At 47.5% G+C, this 25235-nt stretch overlaps 1 protein-coding gene across 1 annotated transcript; it reads right to left on the minus strand.

Moving 5' to 3' along the window:
- Positions 1–475: 475 nt before the first annotated feature.
- Positions 476–23267, minus strand: LOC132368148 (histone PARylation factor 1). Its single transcript, XM_059926746.1, has 8 exons — positions 23156–23267; positions 20013–20172; positions 17780–17969; positions 16561–16659; positions 10272–10422; positions 5544–5631; positions 2364–2536; positions 476–723 (listed from the first exon to the last, which is right to left on the minus strand). The coding sequence occupies exons 1-8, from the start codon at positions 23201–23203 to the stop codon at positions 592–594; spliced, it is 1041 nt and encodes a 346-aa protein (XP_059782729.1). The 5' UTR covers positions 23204–23267; the 3' UTR covers positions 476–591.
- Between the last annotated feature and the right edge of the window lie 1968 nt (positions 23268–25235).

Raw genomic sequence — 25235 nt, forward strand, 5'->3', positions numbered from 1 at the left:
GAAAACTTGAATGGTATACTGACTACATACTGTGTCGACGTCCTAATGCTGTATCGATTGGGAGGTACAGACTGAGCCTGGGGAGCGCTGCTGGAAGGAATGGACCTAACAGAGTGAGTGGACGCTCGCGGGGCGAGGCCCGGAGTGCCTGCAGGTGCTGTTCAGGTGCAGCTGTGGAGGACCTGGGGCGGGTCCTGAGTCTGCTGCCCACAAGCCCAGTGCTTACAGCTGCAGCGCTTGTCAACTCAAGTCCCAGAGACACGCTGCTCGCTGCCCACGTGTTACACGCTGAAGCAGGACTCACTCCTGGGAGGAGAGGACCGCGTGCTCGTCCACAGGTGTCAGGCGTGACATCCTATGACGACGTCGGAGAGGACCACAGTGGCTGCATCCCCTCTTCACACGTGATGAGGGCATCACCATGCAGATGATCTGAGTGCACGTGAAAGAAAGAAAACCAGCCACGAGAGCTTCATAAAAGTTTTTAGCAAATGCTTCTGTCCATTTATTTTCTGTACTCCTTAAAAACAAAACATCACGTTTCATACTGAAGCTCTGAAATACCGTATGCGAAAGAAAGGCACCTCCCACTCATGCTGCAAGCTGGTCCACGTCCTCTCTGCTTCTGTCCGCCAGGTGAGCTTCAATAATTTCTGCAAAGAGATTCCTCTTCAACAGATTATATGCAAGAGGTAAAAGCTGGCCAGCAACTTTATGAAAATACTGAAAAACAAAAGAAGATGACATTAACCAGCGGACGCAGCAGGTAATAAATAGAAAAAGCAGTTGTTGACAAAGCCCACTCCCCACATGCTGGGTTTCGTCTGCGTGAGAACAGTGAGTTCTGAGACAGCGCCTGGCACCGTCCCTGGGGCAGTCGTGCAGCTCTTCAGGACGAAGGGCACTTCTTGAAGGAAACTCAGAAGAAAAGCAGGTAAAAACTGTAAGCGTCCTTATTCCCTCAGATACGATTTATTCACCCCCTTTTGCCCCCAGTACGCTCAGATGCCTTTTCCTTCTCGGCGGCGTGTCCCCACCCGTTAAGACTTCAATCATCACTTCCGTCAGCTGACGCTGTCAGAATAAGGAGCTGAATGTGAGTTTTCACATCGCACTGAGGACTCCGTGTCTTCGGTTCCTTCTCTCCCCACGTGGGCCCCATGTCAGCCTCTGCCCCTGAGGTCGCTGCCTCCATCTGTCAAGGGCCCAGACGCGCTCCGAGGACAAGGGAGGGCAGCCGCCGTTGGCGCCTGCTGCCTGCCTCACCGTCCCTTGTCTTCTCAGGTGCTGCTGGATTCTCAAGACAACAGAGTTTCTGTGAAGCTGGTCAAGCACTATTCTGACCGGTCACTGACTGAATCTGGCTGTTAACCATTCTGATTATTTTTACTGCTAACAAACAACCAACCAGCCCTACACAAGGAAGACAGAGTCCCGAAAGAAGACTCCCCCGACAGCGGCGTCAGCCTGACCCAGTAACTGTCGATCAGACACGCAAATGCTCAGGCCCCAGTGGGAAGGGAACTCGGTGAGGCCCGGGGGGCTGGGGGGTCGGGGGCGCCCGGGGCACCCTGACGCTGGCGGGGCACTGCTCCAGCCCCGCGGCGTCTCCAGGTGACCCTGCACTTCACAGCCTGCAGTCAGCTTCTGGGGTAGAGGCTGACGCAGGAGCCGCCTGCCCGTGTGGCCCTGAGCACCCGGGGCTCTTTCTGTGCCGCAGGTGACACGGTAGGTGAAGGGAGAATTAGGTGGTCTCCACAGCAGGCAGACGGCCTGGGAGGGCCCCGGGTGGCGCGGAGGTGCGGGGAGCACGGCCCACGCTCACACGGCTACTCCCGGGGAGACGGGACTCAGGCCGGGGCAGCCGAGAGCCTGCCGGATCCCCAGCCAGCCGCGGCTCAGCGGCCTCCTGCAACTGCCTCGTACGTTCCTCCTACGTGATGAGCAGGGAGGTCACGGTGAAACGGCCTCTCCTCTATCGTAAAGAATTTCAAGCATATTTACAGCCAGCATTTCCTCGTCATCCAGGAATTCACGCACAAGAACCAACCCCCCCATGGAAAGAGAGGCGGAGCCAGGAAGGCGTGTCCACACCCAGTGAAGGGCACAGCCCTATACGCAGCTAATAAGTCACTTGGGCAAAACATCCGGGTCATTCACCTCAGCCAGAGTACAAGATGAACTTCAAATAAAAAATAATATGCTCACAACATCTGCTTAAAAATCATTTCAAAATGTTCATTTTGAAATTCAAGCTGAATCCGTACCCTGCGCATGCTGGACGTGGGGACGGCAACGAGCAGGAGTGCGTGTGTGGGGAGGGGCGGAGGGGAGGGAGGAGGGGGCAGGGTGTGCTCACTCACGTGGGAACCGTGGCAGAAGAGGTCCATCCCCAGCTCCAGCCCCATCCCATAATCGCACTCGTCATTAGCAAACTGCACGTAAGTCATCATTTCCTGAACAGGAGCAAAAGCTTTGAGTCTCTCAGCATCACTGGGGGCCTCCACGATCGTCCTGCAGATTCTCCTGAGACTGGCTGAAAGACCAAGGACACAAGGTTACCTGTAACCACGGTGGCGCAGACGGTGACCTGGCCGCTTCCTCGTGACTCTGTCCTAGTGCACCGGATGCCTCCTTGGTTGGCACTATAATTTACAGTGGCCATTCTATGGGTTTTCTACTTAACGATTCAAGCATGAAAATGGCTTACTTAACAAAACAGACTTCCGGTATTAGCACAGTGGGACCGTTTCCTGATGACGCTAGCTGCAATCAGCAATCAATCACAGCAGCTTCCAGAGGTTCTCCTGGGCTAGTCCAAGGTCCAGACTACGGCCAAACCTGACCCACCTGTTTTTAACTGCCCTCAAGCTAAGAGTGTTTTTCCATTTTTAAATGGCTGGAAAAAACAAAAACAACATGGAGACGGAGGACACGTGCAGCCCACCCCGGGCTCATCCACACTAGGAGTGGGATTAAAACAAATCCAGACAGAGAGTAAAGTTTGCTCGTTTTGCCCCCTCCTACCTTACTTAACAAAACAAAACAAAACCCAGAAAGAGACATACAAGAGACAAGAAATCATTGTAGAATTAAACCTTTACCAGTACTTTTACCAAAGTGGGGGAAGTGCAGCTACGGCCAAGGTGTAATCTGAGGTGAGAACAGAGAAAATTGCTAACAAACATTTATCTAAATAAAAAAAAGCGAGTGGTTTAACATTTCTATCTGGACTTTCAACGTTTTTCTCCCTGCTTTCGGATGCCAGGGTGCGTCAGCTCCCACGAGGCCCGTGAGAGGGAAGGCACCGAACGATGCCTAATTAGACTTCCTTTCTGACAAACTGGGAAAATCCGACAACGCAGACGGGCTGTCACTCACTCGGAGCAACAAGACACGTTCCTGGACACGGGGCTGCCCTGCCGGCGGGGACGAGGTTCGGTTACGACATGAACGGTCACGCCTGGAACTCGCGGTGCCGAGTCTCGTGCACGAGGGACTGATGTTACACACCTACTGACACTAACCTCAAACACAGGCTGGCGACAGCGGTGAGCGGCTGCCAGGGCTTGACCTCGGAACGCGAGCTCCCGGCACACACCCTGTGCGTGAGGTCACGGGCTGCGCTCTGGCCCCTGCCCCGTGGCAGGCAGTACTGCACTGGGCAGACAGCAGTGACGTTCACTGGAGGACAGACATGTTCTTCCCCCGGCAACATTCTGCAGCGCGTCACCTCACAGAACCCAAACTGCGAGACTGTGTAAGCAGCCTTCACCATCACTACGCTTCAGTACCTGCTGCTGCTCCGCTCCCGCTGCCACCACCGCCGGCACACCGACACGGAGCCACAGGCTGCGGCACAGGGAAGTCAGGCCGCCAGCTCGGCGATCACGCGACAGTCAGAGCCACATCTCAGGTCCCCACCTCCCAGATGTGAGAATAAGACCTGCTGTGAAGGCCTGGGTGCGGATTAAGTTAACACTGTGTACACATCCCCTGACAGTGTCAACCACGACACGATCCAGTGCTCAATAAATGGTACCCCCCCGGGCCCCGTTACAGTGTTATGTGTAGAGAGCCTTGGGGGAAACTGGTCAGGAGCAGACTTTACTGTGACCCGCTGAGCGCTGTCACCCGTCCACAGACCGCCAGCCACTTACACCTCCTGGCAAACAAAACAGTGAGACACTAGATCCTTAACTATGTCTGCTACCACTTCTCATTCAAAAATAATTAAACCACGGAAGGATCTAATGCTAGAATGTTAGAAAAAAGTACAAGTAGATAAAAGTGACCCTGGACATAAAACCCAGGGCACTGCAATTTAACACCCACCACGATCGCTATAACAAATGTCCTCCATCTCCCCAACAGGATAGTAAAGCTGCTGCTAAAGCGCGGGGTGGACTGGCTCACAGGGAGGCGGCGAAGACCAGGGTTTGCCCCCGCCCCCAGGACAGAACCCCTCTCCCCTCCAGCCTCAGGGAGGAGGTCCAGGAAGGTCCAGCGTGTGCAGCGCGTGTGCAACAGGCTGCGTGTGTCACCCACCTTGGCATCATACCAAAACAGAAACGTGAAAGTAGTTTTAAGCTGTCTAACCCAACATATCCGAAACAGTATCATTTCTACATATGGTCAACGTAGGAAAAACTTAACGCTGCTGCAGTTTTTACATCGAAGTGAGTTAAAACCAAGCCAGACTACAAGTTCAGCTCCTCCACTGCGGGGCCCACGTGCAGTGCTTTTCCCTGGGAGTCCTCCAGGCGGAGGGCAGCCGGGGCCACAGCTCTGTTCTGAACAAGGGAGGGCCTGCATTTTACGTGCTGCGCAGGGGCACCTCCAATTCCCTCTCGCTGAGTGCCCCTCACCCCACTGCCCCCAAGCGAGCAGGGTGACGAGAAGGTGGTGCCCTCGGGGGTGCTCAAGTAAAGAGGGGTGGGCAGGGGGAGCTGAGAAGCGATTTCATCCTCTTTTTTCAACGTGGCAATTCATTAGATTTTGTGTAGTTTTTATACTTAACAGATGAAGTAACTCAGCACTGGCTTCTAAAAGCTAAACAGACTTACATACAGATGAAAGACTGCTCACAAAGCACTACACAAACGCGTGCTGTCTCACTATACTGTACGTTGTTCGCTACAATGTCAAAGGTTCAGAAAAAGTCACCTAGACCAGAGGTTCACATTCTTTAAACGTGTAAAAACACTCTGTTTGTTTTGAGCGCTATCAGGCAAGCAGTGTGGTAAGCCCTTACGTGCTCGGTTACACCCCGAACACCCCTACGGAGGGTATTCACCATTACTAACCCTGTGGCGGATGAAGAAGACCACGGTTCAGGGTAGTTCAATAACTTGCTAAGGCAACACAGCAGCAAACCCAGCTTCAGTTCAGGCTTCACTGACCGTAGAGCCTGAGCCCTTCTTCACTAAGGGGAGGTGACTGTCCCCCAAAAGGCACATGTCCTCACCTACTTCTCAACGTAAGGAAACCTTTCTCCACATACATTAACGCACATGCACATGTTCATGTGAGAAATACGTTACCATCCGTTTCAGGGAGCTCTCTGTATCCCACATCATTTTTGTCTACTGGGACAACCAAGCCTGCCCCGTGAAAGGTCTTTGTCACGACCTAAATAAAAGGAAAAAACAAAACAAAAAAACCAAATTTAGTCACCGTAAATAGACAAAAACAACAACGGGGGGAAAAAAACCCCCAAAACAAAGCACACACACAAACCCTCAAGACTTCTGCCAAAACGCAACATTCAATGCCCTTTTATTTCAGTAAATTTGGACCCCAGGGCACAAGTTTAATATTATTTCTTTCCTTTAAAATTAGCCAGAAGTCAAGCACTTGAAGTAACTACGACAGCGGAACAGCCGGCTTTTATTAACTGTGTCAGCTGTCTGGAAGTCCGCGCCGTGCGTCCCACTACAGGAAGCAGGGCGCGGTGTCAGTTCCAGCCACGGCCACGGGATCTTCTAGGCAGAGAGCCTGAGGGACTGGGCCCTGCAGGAGAAGGAATGGTTTTTGTCAGCAGGAAGACGTGGAAGGCAGAACTCCTTTCCATCTTGTGAAATTCAGGTCCCCCATTTCTACCTGGAAAATTCAGGCTCGTCAGCAAACTTCCCCAAAGTAGGGCAGTTTCTAGTTTTGTGGTGCCCTTCACGGAGGCAAACAGCATAAACCGGTGAGCTTTTCTCAAGTGTTCATTTTCAAAGACAAACAGAGGTCCAAACACAACCCCCATCATAACCCTTCCAGTCTGCGTTTTCCTCTTACACTAGTGGCATTCTTTCTTAGGTCTTTCCTGAACAAAACATCTGCTTCCAGTATCTCTCTGTGCAGTCCAGTGACATTCCCGAGGGAAGGACGCTCTCAGTTTTAAGGTCCTCGCCCCCAAGTCTCTGTACCAGCTCTCCACCCTCTCGCTGCTTTCACTGTCTTTCATTAAGCAACACAGGGGACAGGTTATTCCAAACAAGTCCCAAGACAACTGCTCACCCCTTGGGAAAAAACAAATGATGTCACAGTTATGTTGTATCTTACTCCTGATACCAAAATAACTTGCAGTTGGATTTCAGGATTAAATGTAAAAATAAAACCATAAAACTACTAGAAGAAAAGGCAAATATTTTATATGATTTTGGGTTGGAGAAGGAAAAGACTTATAGACTTGACTACATTAAAAAAAAAAAAAAAAAATCAGACTTCCCTGGTGGCGCAGTGGTTAAGAATCCGCCTCACAATGCGGGAGACAAGGGTTCGAGCCCTGGTCTGGGAAGATCCCACATGCCGCAGAGCAACTAAGCCCGTGCGCCACAACTACTGAGCCTGCACTCTAGAGCCCGTGAGCCACAACTACTGAGGCTGCGTGCCGCAACTACTGAAGCCTGCAGGCCTAGAACCTGTGCTCCGCAACAAGAGAAGCCACCACAATGAGAAGCCCGCGCACCACAACGAAGAGTAACCCCCGCTCGCCGCAACTAGAGAAAGCCCGTGCACAGCAACAAAGACCCAATGCAGCCAAAGATAAAAAAAATTTTTTTAAACCAAGTAAAAACCAAGAACAAAATTAACACAAATTAAATGATGAAAAACATCTGCAATATATACATATAACAACAAAGTTAATAAAGATGAATGTCTTTAAACTATAAAGCATGTCTTAAAAATAATGGAAAAGACTTAACACCCAAATGAAAACACAAGTAATTCTAACCTGACAGGAAAAGGGGCAAAGTTCAAGCAGTTCACAGAAGAAATATAAATGGCCAGGGGAGAAATGAAAACGATTTAATGTCCTTTACAATCAGAGAAATGCTGATGAAAACAATGGTCGATCATTTTATACTTTTCAGGATGGAAAGACCAAAGGGACTGTTAAGACCAGCACCGGCGAGGGCCCAGGGAAGGGGGCGCACAGCCCTGCAGGTGGGGTGCGAAGGAGTCTAACTCCTGGGGGGGTTCTGCAAACAGAGAAAACACACACACACACTTTTTTTTTATACCTGTATAGATTTCTTTTAAAAACCACTTTGGACCTGGCAATACTACATCTAGGAATTTCTTCTAAGGAAATAATCAGGTAAGTGTGCAAGTAAAGGTACGAACGGTTACTTATGGCAGGCTGTCTGCACGTGTGGAGTTTTCGGCAGCCTAAGCCCTGAACGTAAGCGCAGCGCCCTCATGAGGCAGAGCTGCCACGCAGCACGTGGAGTGATGACCGCAGTGCGTTCACAAAGCAGTGCTGACGAGGGACGCAGAAGGGCACGGTGACGGCGCGACTGTCTTCTGCCCGACTCAGGCCGACACCCGACAAAACCACGCCGTGTACGCATTTTCACCAATGAGAAACTGTACTAATTGTCCATAAAGAGCTATCAGTTATTAGTAAAGCATCAGAACCCTAATTTTATTACGAAGAATCAGATTACCAGTTTAGGAAAACCCTGCACAAGGGTGGGTGATGTTGTGAGGCATCAGAACCAGAGGTGGATAGAATGATGGACCCTCATTTTACAGCAACATTAACTCAATGTCGATTTTAAAAGTGCCATCTAGGTATTAGAAAAGGTAAAGTGGCACATAGCCAGTGAGTCAGATGGGGTGAAAGGAATGCTAGCTATGAAAGATGTGAGCTTAGGTCTCAGATCTGTCATGTAAAATTCTGCACGAGGAGCAAAGCCTCTGCAAACCTACTGTGCTTGCCTGCCTGTCGCAGGGGTGGAATGAGCAGCTCACGGGGACTCGGGGCCAAAGCACTATAAGGCACGGCTGGTATAAACACACACATTCCCAGTGTGCTGTGGAGAGCTCCACTATCCTAGAATGCACGTGCTACTGTCACACGTAAGGACCAAGTCACTAACTCACATATACTGGTGGGGCTGAGTTTTTTTCAGGACTAGAAAAATATCTATTCCAGGAAGATCTCACAATAACAATAAACTTACAATAGAAAAGGATCTGGAAGCATTATCACCACATGTTGTCTTTGGGAAGATAAAATCATGGTTGCCTTAGAAGTTCTTTTTTTCTTTGAATTTGTGTTTACCAGCTATTTTTATAAGAAGAACAAATACTAAAAAGAAACCTCATGGGGGGAGGGGGCCAGGACAAACATTCCTATGAAACTTAATCTAATAAATTTAGATTAAGACTCAGATTAGATTAGACTCCTATCTAATTTGTAGTTATGGGGAAGGATTAATGAAATCTCATCTGAAATTACTGTTGATGACAGAATGTGCTGCTGGCAGCTGTTCTGCTCAGAGAAGCTTAGTCTTTAGTCAAGACAAGTTAGGATACGTCGCAACGGGGTGAGAAATGCTCCCCTTCCTACCCTATAAGGTGGGAGAGGCTCCCTATGAAAACTAGAAAGGTGAAACGGCAATATGAAATCTTGGAGCAACTGAAAAATGCCCCATTGCAAGGAGTTTCATTCAACTGAACATTTTTAGAAACTGCTTCTGATCTCAAGGACTAAGGAAAGAGTTGATCAGACTGCGATTCCGTGACTACAGCTTATCAGAACATCACCCCTGCAGCTGAGTCGAGATCAGAAAAACCGCTGAAGTAGGATTTTCAATACCTAAGTAAGCTGACGTACTTAGCCGCCAGCACTCGTTTACTCCGGGTTACCTAGCACTTTACTTGGCCTAGAACGTGCAGACGAAGCAGCCACACACAGGAGACACTGCCGAAGGCCGGCTGCCCTGACTCCGGTGATGGATGCCCTCCTTCCCCAGGGTGATGAGGACAGACTCCTACACGATTCTCATTCACCCCGGGGCAGAATTCTTCTAGCTCCTCTATTTACTTACAAGTGAAAAACCCAAAGGATCCAAAACCCAGAACTATTTGCTGTTTACAAAACCACTCACACTGCAGGCACCAAGGGAAGCGCTGGGCGCTGGGCTCCGTAAGGCAAGGAGAGGGGCCTCCTCACGCACCACTTCCTGGAGAAGTTCACACACCTCAGTGCACACGGCTCTCAAACGCCAGCTGCCTGAGGGGCTGTAACTGTAAGGCACCGTAAAGCAGACCTTTGCACATCTACCCCCAAAACACCTGGCACGAAGTCAACAGACCTTAGCCATTAAAAAAGAAATTCAACGGGGCTTCCCTGGTGGCGCAGTGCTTGAGAGTCTGCCTGCCAATGCAGGGGACACGGGTTCGAGCCCTGGTCCAGGAAGATCCCACATGCTGCAGAGCAGCTAAGCCCATGAGCCACAACTACTGAGCCTGTGCGTCTGGAGCCTGTGCTCCGCAACAAGAGAGGCCGCGATAGTGAGAGGCCCACGCACCGCGATGAAGAGTGGCCCCCGCTCGCCGCAACTGGAGAAGGCCCTCGCACAGAAACGAAGACCCAACACAGTCAGTCAGTCAGTCAGTCATAAATAAATAAATAAATTTTTTTTTAAAAAAAGAAATTTAAGCAAATATTATGTACAAAGCCACTTTCACTCTTCTTCTACAGGAGAAACTGGTAAATCAAGATTAACGAGCGAGAAGGCCTGGCTGAGTTCTGCACCCGCGGCAAGGGCACTGCGTCACGTGACCCAGCCTGGCCGACAACCTGCAGGACCTCCCAGGCCAGATCCTGGACAACCTCCGAGGGAGCCCCGCAAGGGCAGCGTCCAGCTCTCCCCAGGACAGGGCAGCGAGAGATGGAGAGAAGGTGCAGGTGGGAAGGAACCAAGAGAGGAAAACCCCCTATTAAAACAGCAAAAGAGTCAGAGACTGTTAACAGACGTAAATCATACTTTCTTATCTCTCTGTTTCATCTTCACGGTTCTCTGTTCCAGTGAGAACCCCAGTTCTCTGGCTGCTTCTGTGAGTTTCTCATCTATGGTTTTCAAGAGACTAGTTTTCTTTTTATCTGTTACTTCTTTAAGTTTTTTCATCAAAAATAATCTGAAAAAGAAGTAAAAGCCCTCATTAGTATGCAGGCCACTGTACTAAGCACACAGACCTTGGGAAGTTACGGGGACAGACATCAAACTCCATGCAAGGGAAAGACTGCAGAACCACCACCAGAGCCCCCCAGAATCCCGAACAGGTTCTTCAAGCAAGAGAAAAGCACTATTAATAAACAGCTGCCAGTCACAGAAACAGCAAACAAGATTTGTCTGTATTATCTCTGGAATGTCTACAACAAAGACATACAGTATTAACAAAATGAGGTTAAGCTAAGTTCCTGTCCATCGCTTGATGCTAAGATCCGGCAAACCGCCTTGGAGAAGTCTGACGTAACAGAAGAAAAGAGTGTGGAGACACCAAAAAGGATTTTCTACTTTTAAAGAGCCAGAGGACGTTTAGAATACTTAAGCATCAGCAGAGTCTTTTCAATGTTACCTTCAAATGTGCATTAAGATAAATTTTAAAAACATAAAAGGAAAGCAAAACTATTTTATAAGCTGATACAAAAGCACAATTCAAAATATTTTTTAAAGGTATGTGAATAGTACAACATATTATTGCCAGTTACGGAAATAATTTTATGTTAAGAATGCTGCAGAGGGTGTGGAAAAAAGGGAACCCTCTTACACTGTTGGTGGGAATGCAAACTGGTACAGCCACTGTGGAAAACAGCATGGAGGTTCCTTTAAAAACTAAAATGAGGGTCACGAGATGATCCAGCAATCCCACTCCTGGGCACATGTCTGGAGAAAACCCTAATTCGAAAAGATACATGCACCCTTATGTTCACTGCAGCACTATTTACAATAGCCAGGACGTGGAAGCAACCTAAAAGTCCACTGACACAGGAATGGCTAAAGAATATTACTCAGCTATAAAAGAACGAAATAATGCCATTTGCAGCACATGGATGGACCTAGAGATTGTCATACTGAGTGAACTAAGTCAGATAGAGAAAGACAAATATCATATATCACTTATATGTGGAATCTAAAAAGGTACAAATGAACCTATCTACAAAACAGGAACAGAGTTAGATGTAGAAAACAAACTTATGGTTACCAGGGGGTAAGGGGGAGGGATAAATTGGGACATTGGGACTGACATATACACACTACTATATACAAAATAGATAACTAATAAGGCCCTACTGTATAGCACAGGGAACTCTACTCAGTACTCTGTAATGGCCCATATGGGAGAAGAATCTACAAAGGAGCGGATATATGTATATGTGTAACTGATTCACTTTGCTGTACACCTGAAACTAACACAACATTGTAAATCAACTATACTCCAATAAAAATTAAAAAAAAAAAAAAGACTTTTGCCATCAGAGCAAGAGTGAAAGGAAGAGCTGGAAACAGTGCCCAGCTGGACACAGTTGGTCCCCTTCCTGCACCACTACCAGGCTCCCAGGAGGAAACCCGCTCCTGCCCACCACTAACGTTCAGCAGTTTGCTATGGGCTGGGCGCTGTGGGTGCTATTCTGATCCCCGTTTTACAGATCAGGAAACTGAGGCACAGAGGATAATCAACTTACCCAAGTTGACAGAATTAGTGCGCGTGGATTAAAGTGCCACAGAAGCTAAGACCACCAAAATCACGGTCTCATGATTACAGCACAGCATCACAGTAAACCTCACCTTCAACCTCACCAGCCGCGTATCAAGAGGCTCTGTCTACGACAACCATATGAAGCACACCGGCGACGCCAGGGCCCCGGGGCTGCTGTCCTCACTGTGCTGTTCTCTGTCCACAGCACCCTTCCTCCCGGGAGGCTCTCGCCTTCATCAGCGGGAAACACCCGCTCAGAAGACGTCCACCTCTCCTGACGGCCCTCGGTACTGGTCTTCTCTTCCTTACTACATTATAGGACCACTTCCTTCCCAGTTTATTAAGCTTTTGTCTCTCAGGTTCAAACCTGCTCTCCAATACTCTGCTGCAGTGTGCACACGGAAACAGCCAGAACGTTCTGTGCTGTCCCATTAAACCTAATGGGAGACTGTGAGCCTTGAGTGAGTCCTGCAGTCTGGGTCATGCAGAAAACACTGGCTCACTAAGTTATGCACATCTCCCAAAGACTGACCCCTTTCACTGTATCTGATTTACTCCATTCTATCACAATATGAAAAAACCACATTTGTTAATAGTACCACCAACCTCGTTAGCGAAGTCTTCAGAAGGTGAGAAGCTGTCAAGCTCACAAGGGTGGTCACAACTGACCCCAATTCTAACGTTTGCTTTTGAAATCTTAAATTTTAACACTGGCAACAAACACAGTCAGCTGTTTTCACCGGTTCGTTTGAGACAACGCCGGCCAAACACTCCTGTCAGTAGCCAGTGTCTGCCAGTCTCTCTCCAGCAAAGTGGAAGAAAGCTGGGCTCACAACTCGGCCTCACAACACCTTTTTCCTCGAGACAAACCCTAACACCTAAGTGTGCGGAAGTGCCTTTTCCGTACCTCCCCTCCCGTCACACAGGACGTTAAGAAGACACGTGCCCAGCGGCAGGGATCCGATCCGCCTTTACTGTCATCACGGACCTCCGCAGTGACACCCGCGTCCCGTTAACCCACCAGGCCCACTGCCCCGACCCCGTCGCGGCGCCAGCAGGGCTTCCCGCCTCCACCTTTGTGCTGTTGGTGTGAGAACGACTGTCATCACCCAGAGTTTGCAGCTCACAGGCCTCCTGGGAAGTGGGCAGGCACCCCTGGGGGGCCACACCCCACTGTTTGATAGCTGCTGTTAATGGTTTTAAACGAGACTACACGTCAGAACCTCCTGGGTTCCTGGTTGAAAGTGCCCAGGACAGCTACGCAGGGTGGCAGAGAACACTGGGGGGTGCCGACAAGAGGAAAAGAGACTATTTAGCAGCGCGTCTCGACCCAAGCGCTGATACCCTGCCTGCACGTGCTCTGTACTACGCACCAAGTGTTTTAAGTGGTCTTTGGGCCCGTACAAAGGAAGCGTTCATTAAATGTTCGTTAAAGTGAATGTTCATTCACTTACAACGTTCATTTGAAATGAATTTTTTAAACTTAAGAATTAAAATTATAGATGTACAGGTTTGAGATTTCTACGTATATCCACACTTAGATACGCCTGGAACATGTATTTTTAAAGAACGTTCCCGAGTCCTGCTCTAGACATGCAGAAGTGGAGCCGAGGTGAAGCTCTTAACCACAGGCCTGGGAGCCTTCCGTGTGTAGTCAGGTTTGAAACCATTAACTAAACAGCAGTGGTCAAATAGTGGTCTGTGGACCCCAGGGACCCCTGAGACCTTTTAGGAGGTATGTGAGGTCCAAACTATTGCTACAATTATTTTAGGAAAAAGAACAGAATAAAAAGAAAATCATTCCTAATTTTGTTGTCCAAAGGTAAGTATTTTAAAACTTTCAATCTATCTAGATTTCTCTCCATGTGCATTAGAGGATGTGAAAAGGGAACCTGTTCCACACTGTTCTGTTATTTGACCTCTTCACATAATGTATCAACTCCTTCCCAAAACAACGGATCAATATCCTGGTGTTACACTTTATGGACATTTTCTATTTAGTTACCTAATTTTCTCTAACTGCTGGATATGTATGTTTTTTCTAATTTTTCCTTTTTATAAATAATCTGAAATATACACAGATATTTATGTGTACCCATCCAAAATTTCTTCAGATAAATAGCTAGAAATGGAATCACTGATTTAAGGTATAGCATATTAGCTGGCAATGTTCATTATCTGTTAAGAAATCTTTGAAAAAATATTTAAACTACCTTATTCCAACTGCTTTCCACAAACGTCTTACCAATTAACACATGTCAGAAAGGTTTCTTCTACCCTAACCATCCTTGGGTATTACCATTCTTTAATCTTTACTCATCTCTGCTAGATGAATTTGCATTTCTTTGGCTACTATTAAATCTTACACAAAGAGAACTAGTTTCCCTGGGCATAAAAATAATTTGTGTATAACAAACGGTCTGCCTTAAAAGACATTACTGAGGCTGATATAGAAATTGTTTTGATTAGCTGATTTAAGTAAAGTCTCAAAAAAGTATACTATATATACTGTAACACTTGAAAGTATTATAACCTTTTTACCTTTATGTTTGAGATAAATTATTGGAGGTGCAAAACATTTTTTGTGTGAAATAGCATTAGGTACTCAAATATACTCACTTGCTGGTCTTCACCTAAGTTATAAATCACCAATGTATTTTTGTTTTCTATTTCCTTTTCTGTATTCTCCAATAAGCTAAAAAAATACCAGAACGATCTTGCATTATTTTTGATAACAACTGTATCTTTCTTTTTTTTTTTTTTTGTAAGACCACTAGGACTAATGAAAACTTAGTTGTTTTTGCTGTCAGAGTGTTTGTGGAATGATTCACCGAGCATCTACAAGGCAGGTGCTGTGCACAAGAAAAAGCCCCTGCCCTCATGAACTTACACATTAGTGCAAGAGACAGACAATAAGGAAATAACTATAGTTGTTTCCAATAAAGACAGCACCAATTTAAATTCAACAATAAATCTGAAGGGTGTAAAGAACTATAAATTATAGACAGCAAGCAACGTTTTCTATAAATTTCAGTTATCAGAAGAGAAAAAAGAGCCTTTCTGGGACATCTCCCACGCCCTTTAGATACACCAGTATGCACACAGCAGCCCAGCAGGTGCACTGATCTACTTAGTTTCAGTTCTGTTTACTGCAAATTTGTGCTATTAAATCACAGGGAATGAAAGTCTTCTTAAAAAGTAGGGTAGGGACTTCCCTAGTGGCACAGTGGTTAAGAATCCGCTTGCCAGTGCAGGGGACACGGGTTCAAGCCCTGGTCCGGGAAGATTCCACATGCCGCGAAGCAACTAAGCCCATGCGCCACAACTACTGAGCCTGCGCTCTAGAGCCCATGAGCCACAACTACTGAAGCCTGCATGCCACAACTACTGAGCCTGCGCTCTAGAGCCCGCGAGCCACAACTACTTAAGCCTGTGTGCCACAACTACTGAAGCCCACACTCCACAACTAATGAGCCTGCACGCCACAACTACTTAAGCCCACATGCCACAACTACTTAAGCCCCGTGTGCCACAACTACTTAAGCCCCGTGTGCCACAACTACTTAAGCCCGCACGCCACAACTACTGAGCCTGCGCTCTAGAGCCCGTGAGCCACAACTACTGAAGCCTGCACACCTAGAGCCCGTGCTCCGCAACAAGAGAAGCCACCGCAGTGAAGAGTAGCCCCCGCTTGACACAACTGGAGAAAGCCTGCGTGCAGCAAGGAAGACCCAACGCAGCCAAAAACAAATCAATCAATCAAGTAATTAAAAAAAAAAAAGGGTAAAGAGGTCACGCAAAACATGGTCTACTTATTTTGCCCAAGGTGATGAAGGTGCTTTCTTCATTTTATTAGCGTGTCCACGGCCCAGCCGCTGCGGCGGCTCCGGATGGTGTCTGTGTCCGCGCACCGCGGGCGGCTCCCTGGCTGGGCTCTGAGCCGCCCCGGCGCTGCGGCACCACCCGCCCTGCGCTTCAGCTCGCGCTGCGGGCGGGGCCGATGCCCCACCCGGCTGCAGACGCGGGGCCCTGACCTCGTGGGGGGCGGGTGTGGAGGTGCAGCTCCGGCCCCACCCGCGCACGCAGAGGTCTCCGCCTCCCGGGGGGAGGGGCGGCGGGCAGGGCCCCCCTCTCAGCGGCGCAGGTCCTGGCAGACAACGCGGTCCCGGAGCACTCGTGCGGCCGCAGCTGGCGCTCCGGCGGGGAGCCCCCTGCGATGTGCCGACCGTGGCTTCACCGCGCTCAACCTTCCGTCTCAACCACATACCACGGGTTCTCGGAACGAACTCTTCGAGACTGTGTTTGACCTAAGATGCCTAAAAAATCTTTTGAGTTTGCCATGGGACAAACAAGGTCAAGATTGAGTAGTATTTTCATTAAATAATTAGTTATAAAAGAGGTCTGTTTGGCGAAAAGTTGAAGTGTGGATAAGATGCCTGCAAAAGTCATGTAAATGATCTCCAGGTATCTAGAAATTTTTGGTTACCTCATTTGCCCTCAAAGACAGACTGATACAGTACAAAAACTGTAAACCAATATAAATAGGAGACATACTGAAATAAAACATTTTCTTACTTGACTGCAGCAAACACATTATCTCCATTTTGAACAATTATACAATTTTTCTTTGCTTCATTTGTACCGACAAATACAGGAAGTTCATCAGGCGAATCCCTGTTTAAGCAAAAGATATTAAAAATTTAGCTGCCCATAATTTGTATTATCAGAAAAGTAGAATTTTAGGTCTATAAACAACAAATTATATCTGCATGTTTTAAAAAATTGCCAATGAATTTGCCAGGTTTAAGCTCTAGGTTTCTTAGGAATATGTATGACAAATCTTATTTATATAAATAGCAGAACATAAAATTAAGATTCTTAGGACCTAGTTATTTTTATACCTGAATACAAAGAAAGAGGTAATAAAGCTTGTCAAAAGAAGGCGAAATTATACACAATCATCTCTATCCCAATTTAACAGTCTGTGAAAAAAAGAAAGGTGGAAAAACCAAAAGAAACAGGGCAGAAAGGATCATAAAACACTGGCAGTGAAAGGAGCGGGTTCACATCTATAACCAAATCCCCTCGCTCTACGACTGAGGAAACCGACAGAGAGACGAAGCGACTCGGCCGAGGCCCCGGTGAGGCGGCAGGCAGCCCGCAGACCCAGGCGCCCAGCTCCCAGCCCCGCGCGTCCGCGGCTCCCTGTCACCCCCGCACCTCCTCCACGCCCTCTTCTCCTCGCCTGCCAGCGACAGCGCCCCCAGAGGCGGAGCCACCCCCCACCCCCAGCTCCACTTCTAACAGCCCAAGCTTCCTGCATGCATCGTTTCACCCTCCCTCCGAACGTTCCCGTTAGGCGTGTCTCATGATCACAGGACAGGAAACTGAGTCGCAGAAAGTCACAGGCGCTAGAAGGCAGGCACGGGGTCAGCCAGGTAATAAGTAGGAGGACCAGCCTGCCTCCAAAGCGCGTTCTTAATTCTATGGCCCCTGGAAGCACAGGGCCAACTTAAGTCACAGCAGCTGCTCTAAATTACCTTTCCTAGGCTAAAAGAGCTTTTCTGAACTCAAAAGGAAAAAAAAAGTTTATAACTACAGAGGAAAAGCTGGAGAGGTTCAGCCTAACGAGTTCACCCATCCCAGGTTAGGTTAGTAGGTTAGAACAGCAGACAGCCTGTGTACCCACCAGGAGAGGGTACACGTCCTTCACCTTGGGTGAAGCCAGTGAACATCTGCTTACACTCGTTACAGGGGCAGTAGCTGTATTTTAGGAGAAGAAAAGACCCTTTACCTGAAATACCCCATGTGGAACTCAGTTTTACAATCTCCAATAATAATGGTCTGGAACTCAGGAGGATCATAGTAAAATCTCCAGTGAAGGTTAAAATTCAAGCTTGCTGACTTTTTCTTCATTTTATGTTTTCCGGCAAGGATATCATAAGGACCCACTAATCGAAGTCCAAGGCTCGCAGAAAGCGAATCTATAAATTAAATATGTTTATTTAGACAGTGCCTTTCTGGAGGCAGATAGGAAATACTGCCTTTCATTCAGAAAATATTTCTAAGCAGTTGTCTTAAAAAAGAGCTTCTAAAGGAAAAGAAAGAAGTCTTTAGTTACATGTGAAGATGTTAGTTGTAAATACTCAATGGAAAAGAAATCAGAGCAATGAAGATGTGGCACTTACATTTAGGATTTCCTCTTAACTTTACCACTGATGACATTTCAAACATTCCTGCTGTTTCTTATTTTGGCCAAAACAAGACTGTTTTGTGTTCCTATGCGCTGCAAACCTCTACCTTGTCTCATTACTATGTTGCTGTCGGCCTCAAATATTTGTAGCACATCCAGACCAAGGGAGAGGCAACAGACAGCACATGAGGACGAAAAATTTAACTAAAAATGTGTTTAATGAAAGTATTTCCTTCCCCTTCCCTCCACCTCAGCTAATTATCACTCTCGACTCGTTGCCTCCTTGACCATCCATCTGGCTCACCCTAATCTTGGATGAGCCCAGCTTCTTTTTCCATCCACAGATCAGTCATCAAGTCTGTTCAAATGTACACGTTTACAGCATCAGATGGGCCCTCGTGCTTCTCTAAGAGGGAGGCAAGCACTTCAGGCAGGACCTGGATATGCAAGGAGGTGAGGATGGAGAGAGGAAGAAAATTCTTGCAAGAGGTAACAATGTGAAAAAAAGGCATGGGGACAGTTTAATTTCTCCCCTCTACAAACAGATATAAATATATAGATGTTTTAAAGGGAGATCATGCCGTTTTGTAGTGTTTTTTTGTTCTTCATCCTGTCCTCATTTAAATCTTCTGAATAGTTTCCCATGCTACTAAATGCTTCTTTAATATGTCTACTCTACCACTGCTAGGCATTTACTGTTTCTTTTTTATTCTAAACAATGCTTCAGTGAAGATCTTTGCTAACACATGTTTGTGCACATCCATGAGTACTTTTAGAGAAGTTGCTGCACGGTTGCAGTGTTCTGATATACTGCCAAAATTCAGTTATCTCCCAGTACACATTTTCGTCAGCAGTCTCTGGGACTGCTTCCCCCCACCTCATGTGAAGACATTTAAACAGTACAAAAGGGTAACAATGAAAAGTAACTGTTACAACATTATCAGTTTTTAGTGTACCTTTTCAGAGATAGTATACGCACATAGGAAGTATGTAGGGATCTGTGTGTGTGTGTGTGTGTGTGTGTGTGTGTGTGTGTGTATTCTTGACCTAAAAATACTAACGGTAGGATATGCTACACACTCTCCTTTTTTCGTTTGAAATATTCCAGGCATGATACTTTGTCATCGCTTAAAACTCTGCCTGAGGGCTTCCCTGGTGGTGCAGTGATTGAGAATCCGCCTGCCAATGCAGGGGACACGGGTTCGAGCCCTGGTCCGGGAAGATCCCACATGCCGCCGAGCAGCTGGGCCCGTGAGCCACAACTACTGAGCCTGCGCGTCTGGAGCCTGTGCTCCGCAACAAGAGAGGCCGCGATAGTGAGAGGCCCGCGCACCGCGATGAAGAGTGGCCCCCCACTCGCCGCAACTAGAGAAAGCCCTCGCACAGAAACGAAGACCCAACACAGCCATAAATAAATTAATTAATTAATTAATTTTAAAAAAAGGAAGAAAAACTCTGCCTGATTCTTTTAAAACTATATATGTCCACTGAAAGATGTGTAACTGATGAGCATTTAAGCCATTTTCTGCTTTCTGTTTCAGTATCATTTAACATAGTTTGGGTTCACCTAACCCTTACGACAAGTTCCTAGGAGCTGCACTGCTAAGTCACACTAAAAGTCCTGGAACACACAGAAGTATATGCTTGTTTTCTTTCAAACTCTCATCAAAGCATGTTGTGGAATGATGTACCTTTGCTAGTATAGCATTTTATTTCTCTCATTTGAAACACCTTTGGAAAAGTTCCTTTTCCATGAACTGTTTAGCTCCTGGGTCCAGTTTCCTACTGTCTTTTCCACTGGCAGAAGCCAGAGAAAGATTCTGGAGCAACTCACCAGCTGGCTGTTCAGGAGCAAGTCCTTCACAGAACCTCCAGAAGTGATAGAAATCTTCAGGCAGAGAAAGCCTGTAATGACTTTCTACTTCTTTTCGAAGGTCACTGGGCACGTCAGCTTCACAGCATTTACCCTTCTTCACGGCGACTGCTTTTTCACACTGAAAATCCGCACACAAAACTTTGTTTCTCCCCAAGTAATTTCAGCAACTTGGACTGCTTAATTATATTGCTCATTTTTGTTCTCCCCAACTCTATGTGTTTCCTTTAAAACTCTATAAATGGTATTTGAGTAAAATCTGGGGATTCTTTTGGGTGAGGAAAAAAAGGAAAGAACAGTTTATAATACATAGGTGTCAAGAGGGACACACACAGCAACTCTTTAAACATATTTCCCTAAGAAAATGGAAATGCAGAAAACAAAAAACCAAAAAGTATAAAAGAAAAGAAAAGGTAAACAGCAGGAAAAGAGGAATAAGAAAATGGCAGGTTTTGCCCTGTTTTGGTAAACAGGATGTCATCATGCCTTTCCTTTAAATAGACTCAGTGACCACACCAGAAGCAAATTGACAGAAATAACTGGACGCAAGGGGATTTACCGGTTAAAACAATGCTTTCAGAAAAGGTCGTTTAAGGCCAGACCAGGTTGTAAAACTCCGCTCCAGCAGCTCTGCAGTACAGGTTCATTCTGTACGTACGCTAGGCTTTAGGATGCTTATGACATCTGTGACCTGTTCCCACAAAGACAAAACCTTGGCTGGAGGGCACGCATCTTCAGTCTTGGGAGCGGCCGTGCGTGTTGTTCTTTCTGGGAACCTGGATCCTTTCCTTCCTGCCTTTTCTTCCCATCTACCAGTACATCAGTGCTGCCCAACCCGGAGGTATTCTGCCCCCAAGGGGACACGTTGAGCAGTATCTGGAGACCTTGTCGGTTGTACAAACTTGGGTGTGCGTGTGTGTGCTGCTGGCGTTCAGTGGGCAGAGGCCAGGGCTGCTGCTAACATCCTACAGTGCACAGGAGAGGCCCCTTAACAAACACCTATCTGGCCCCGATGTCCACAGGGGTCATGACTGAGAAATTCTAACCTGATGTTTCTCATATTTACATTCTTCCAGCAGGCTCAAGTTTGTTGATGTTATTTTGGGTATCGTTCAAAGTCTGCAAAGTGTATTTATGAACCAGATGACATATACAAGAATGTTCTTGATGGCATTGTTTTACGAGTGGAAAACAGGACAAATGAAAATGCCTATTGCCAGGAGAATGGTTACAGGACTTTCAAACAATGGAATGTTACGCTTAGTGAAAAGGAAATAGAGCCACACACAGTATGGATCAATCTTAATAATATAATGCTGCATGAAGAAAAAAGTCCCTGAAGATTATATGCAGCATGATAGCCTTTTTATGAAGTTCCAAAAATACTGTTCAGGCATAAACTCATGGGTGATAAAGCCATAAAAAGAAGACAGAGGAAAACAAACAGTTCAGGATCGTAGCTACACCGAATGGAGTCGACAGGAAGGAGTTAGGCAGAAAGGACAGGTGAACAACGTGAAGATGGAGAGCCACGGTCAGCCTTTCAGTGCTTGGCCTGGGCAATGGCCTCACAGGTGTCTGTCCTGTTATTAAACAAATAAGGTAAAACAGGACCATGACCAAGAATAACAGTGTATCACGCCAAGGATTATAACATGTCTATCTGAGGTCATAAAAAATTAAATTGAACAAAAAGGCTGTTCAAATATGGATCCAAAAATTGATGGTGATAATAGCAAACAGTAATAAACATAACAGTAAAAACAATAAGTAATAACTACTTGTTATGCACTTACGACGGTGCCAAGCCACTGTGCTAAACTCCTTCTATGGATTAACTCATTTAGTCCTCAGAAGTTCCTTATGAGCTAGATTCTATTATCCACATTCTACAGACAAGGAAACTGAGGTTAGGTGACTTCCCCTGGGCCCCTAACTAGAAAGTGGGAGAACAGGCATTTAACCCCAGGTGGGCTGGCCCTCCAGCAGATCCAACCACTTCATGCTGTCTCTCCAACTGCAAACACACAACAGCAGGAGCATGTCACGTCCTGACCCAGCCTCCTCTCTGTGTGTACGCCCGCCTTTGGTGAGACTTCCAAAGACTGGCTCAAACTTAAGATGTTAGAAAGAACAGCCTTAAATCTACCTTGCTGAAAGGCAGTGATGCATAATGGTTAGGCTGCCCTGGTTGATTCTTGACTCTTCCCATTTCCAGCTCTGTCACCTTGGGCAAGTTACCTAACCTCTCTGTGCCGTTCTCTCAACTACAAAAAAAGGCCCATGTAGTACCTCTATCATAGGGTTGTTACAAAGAATAAATTATTTGTAAAAATACACAGAACAGTGCTAGCACAGAATACATAAATGCTGGCTATTACTGTTGGCCATAGTCTCTGTAGACGCATAGTAATTTTTGATGCTTTATCTCTAAGACTAACACTCTGTCAAAGTAGTTCATTGCCCCTGCCTGAGCTCACACGCTAGCTGCATCCCCAAATCCCTAATAACTAGAGTTTAGGATGCCTGTGCCCTTCAGGGACTGCCCTTATCCTTTACCCTTTTGTTCCTGGAGAGCGGGACCGGGGTAAAGAACGCGGCCCTCCTGCACCGTCTCACCCCACCCAGCTGACAGCGCAGCCAGAAGGAGTTTTGGAAACCTCTACTTCTTTCCTGCCTGACTCTCTGCTGCTCTTGCAGTGGTGACAGGACGTGTGAGGTCGCAGGAAAGCCTGAGCCGACGCCCCTCCGTGGTCAGCGCCCCTCCGTCCCCAGCCCGGCCTCCCCGCGGCCGAGCTCGGCGCTGCGCCCGGCCATCCCTCCGCCGCGTCTCCCGCCTTCGGGGACGCCCTCCTTCCGGGGCGTCCGCGACTCTTTCTACACTCGGCGGGGCCGGCCGGACCAGAGGGCTGAGTCAACCCGCCCCCCGGGTGAGGGCCCCTGACTGCGCCAACCCGGCCCCGGGGGAACCCCGGGCTGTAACCCGCCCCGGGCCCGCCCCCGGGGGACGCAGGGACGCGAGGCGCCGCTCTCCGCTCCGGCTGGGGGCAAACGCGCCGCGCCGCCCTCGGACCCGCGGCCGCCCTCGGACCTCCGCGCGGTACCTGCGGCCCATCCCCGCCGGGCCTGCGCTTCCCGCCGCCGCCCACCATCCTGTAGCTGCTGCTGGAAGAATCCCGTCCCGCCGAGAGCCCGAGCGCCGCCGACTGCTTCCGGTTCAAGGGCGACCAATCGCCTCTCCGCGCCGCGGCGCACACAAATATAGGGAAGGCCCCGCCCCCAGAACAGAGCGCGCGGCCGAGGCCCCGCCCACCCGGCCCGCCGGGCAGGTGTGCCCTCCGTCCGCGCGTGCGCATCCCGCGGGCTGATCCGCCTGAGCTTCTCCAGGGGCACATGGACCCCGGCCCAGACTCGGACACTGCGGAGGTCTGCTTCCTCCCCAGGCCTTCACTGGGGCAAGGCCGGTGCTCCTTCGTCTGTATTTGTTTAAAAGATTCCTCTTTCTGTCCCTCCGCTACCGCGTTTTTCTTGCCCAGCACTGATTCATCTTCAATGGTTTGGAATCACACAATTTATGTCCACCCAAGCTTTTGTTTTACTTCACTGAGTCGGTCTTAAATAAGATCCTCTTGAGATTTGAATCTTTGACAGGTATTCTTTTTTGTTAATAAAAGTTTGTAAGACAAACTAAAGTCTGCCTAGAATTAAGCTACAGTGTGTCCATAGATTTGTATAAGATTGTTGACCTTGCTAGGGGAAAAGATAATATTTCTTTGGATTTTTTTTTTTTTTTTTTTTTTGCCAAATTTGGGGTAATACAATTATCACCACCATACTTTAAAATAGATATTTTTGTTGGTGATGGTGCTGGTGGACTTCTGAAGGAAAATTCTCTATATGAAAACGGGAATTGACAAGTAAAATCAGTGAAATGTTTAAGATCGCATAGTTGAAGGCTCTCAGACTCAATAAAACGCTAAAATAGAAAAGGATGCTAATCACAGTACAGACTGAGAAAACACACACTGCAAAAATAGTAGCTACCAAACGAATATCTTTTTTAGAGCTAAAAGTCACTGGGATTACTATTTAGGGGTAGACTGTTAGTAAACATGGATTAATAAAAGACAATGAAAATGGAATCAGAATTCCTCTGTATTCCTTAAGAGTGATTGATTCTAGGATTCAGCTAACTTTAAGCTCCTGATCCAAGATAAGATTTTAAAAGGAATATTTATTTCCAATCTTTTTCATGCTTTCAAGACAATAGACGTCACATCTGGCCTCTGGAATAAACACCTCTTTCTGCATTTGTTATGAGAGCTGCTGCAAATTAAAGACAAGACGGGATGCACTTGGAATTCCAGGTCCTGGGGTGAAACCAGACCCCTACTGAAGCAGTATGAGGCTCTGGATGTGGGAACCATTAACACTACCAATCAGGAATGAGCCCCTGACAAGGCACTGCCCACCCCTGGAGGGTAGCACCAGCATTGAGAAGGCCCAGAGCCCCTAGGGCATTCAGGTTCCTAGCCTGTCCTGGCAGAAAGGACTTCTTGTAGGGACTGTTGATCGTGAGGGACCTAATTAGGGAAACCCAGGTGATTGTGTTAAACCCAGAGGATAGGGAGAGGTGGGAAGGGTCCATTTTTGTCTAAGTTGCCAGATCAAAAGTCAGAGGCAGCTTCAGACAGAGCTGGTCCCAGGTGGTTGCTACACTGATGGACTGCAGATGAGCTGTCGAATTCATCTTTTTTTAAATGTAAAATCCTTGATGCAATCCACTTCAGTTTTTTGTTGTTGTTGTTCTGTGTGTGTGTGCTTTGTTTTTTTTTGGCTGCGCTGGGTCTTCCTTGCTGCGTGTGGGCTTTCTCTCGTTGTGGTGAGCGGGGGCTACTCTTCGTTGTGGTGCACAGGCCTCTCATAGCGATGGCTTCTCTTGTTGTGGAGCACGGGCTCTAGGCACACGGACTCAGTAGTGGTGGCGCACGGGCTTAGTTGCCCCGCGGCATGTGGGATCTTCCCGGAACAGGGCTCGAACCTGTGTCCCCTGCATTGGCAGGCGGATTCTTAACCGCTGGACCACCAGGGAAGTCCTTGAGTTAATCTTTGATACTGTATGCTGACCCTATCTGTGACCACTGGACCCTAGCAAACTACCAACTAAACAGTGACTAAACTCTG

The sequence above is a fragment of the Balaenoptera ricei genome, chromosome 6 (genome assembly GCF_028023285.1).
Source record: "Balaenoptera ricei isolate mBalRic1 chromosome 6, mBalRic1.hap2, whole genome shotgun sequence".
Taxonomy (NCBI): Eukaryota; Metazoa; Chordata; class Mammalia; order Artiodactyla; family Balaenopteridae; genus Balaenoptera; species Balaenoptera ricei.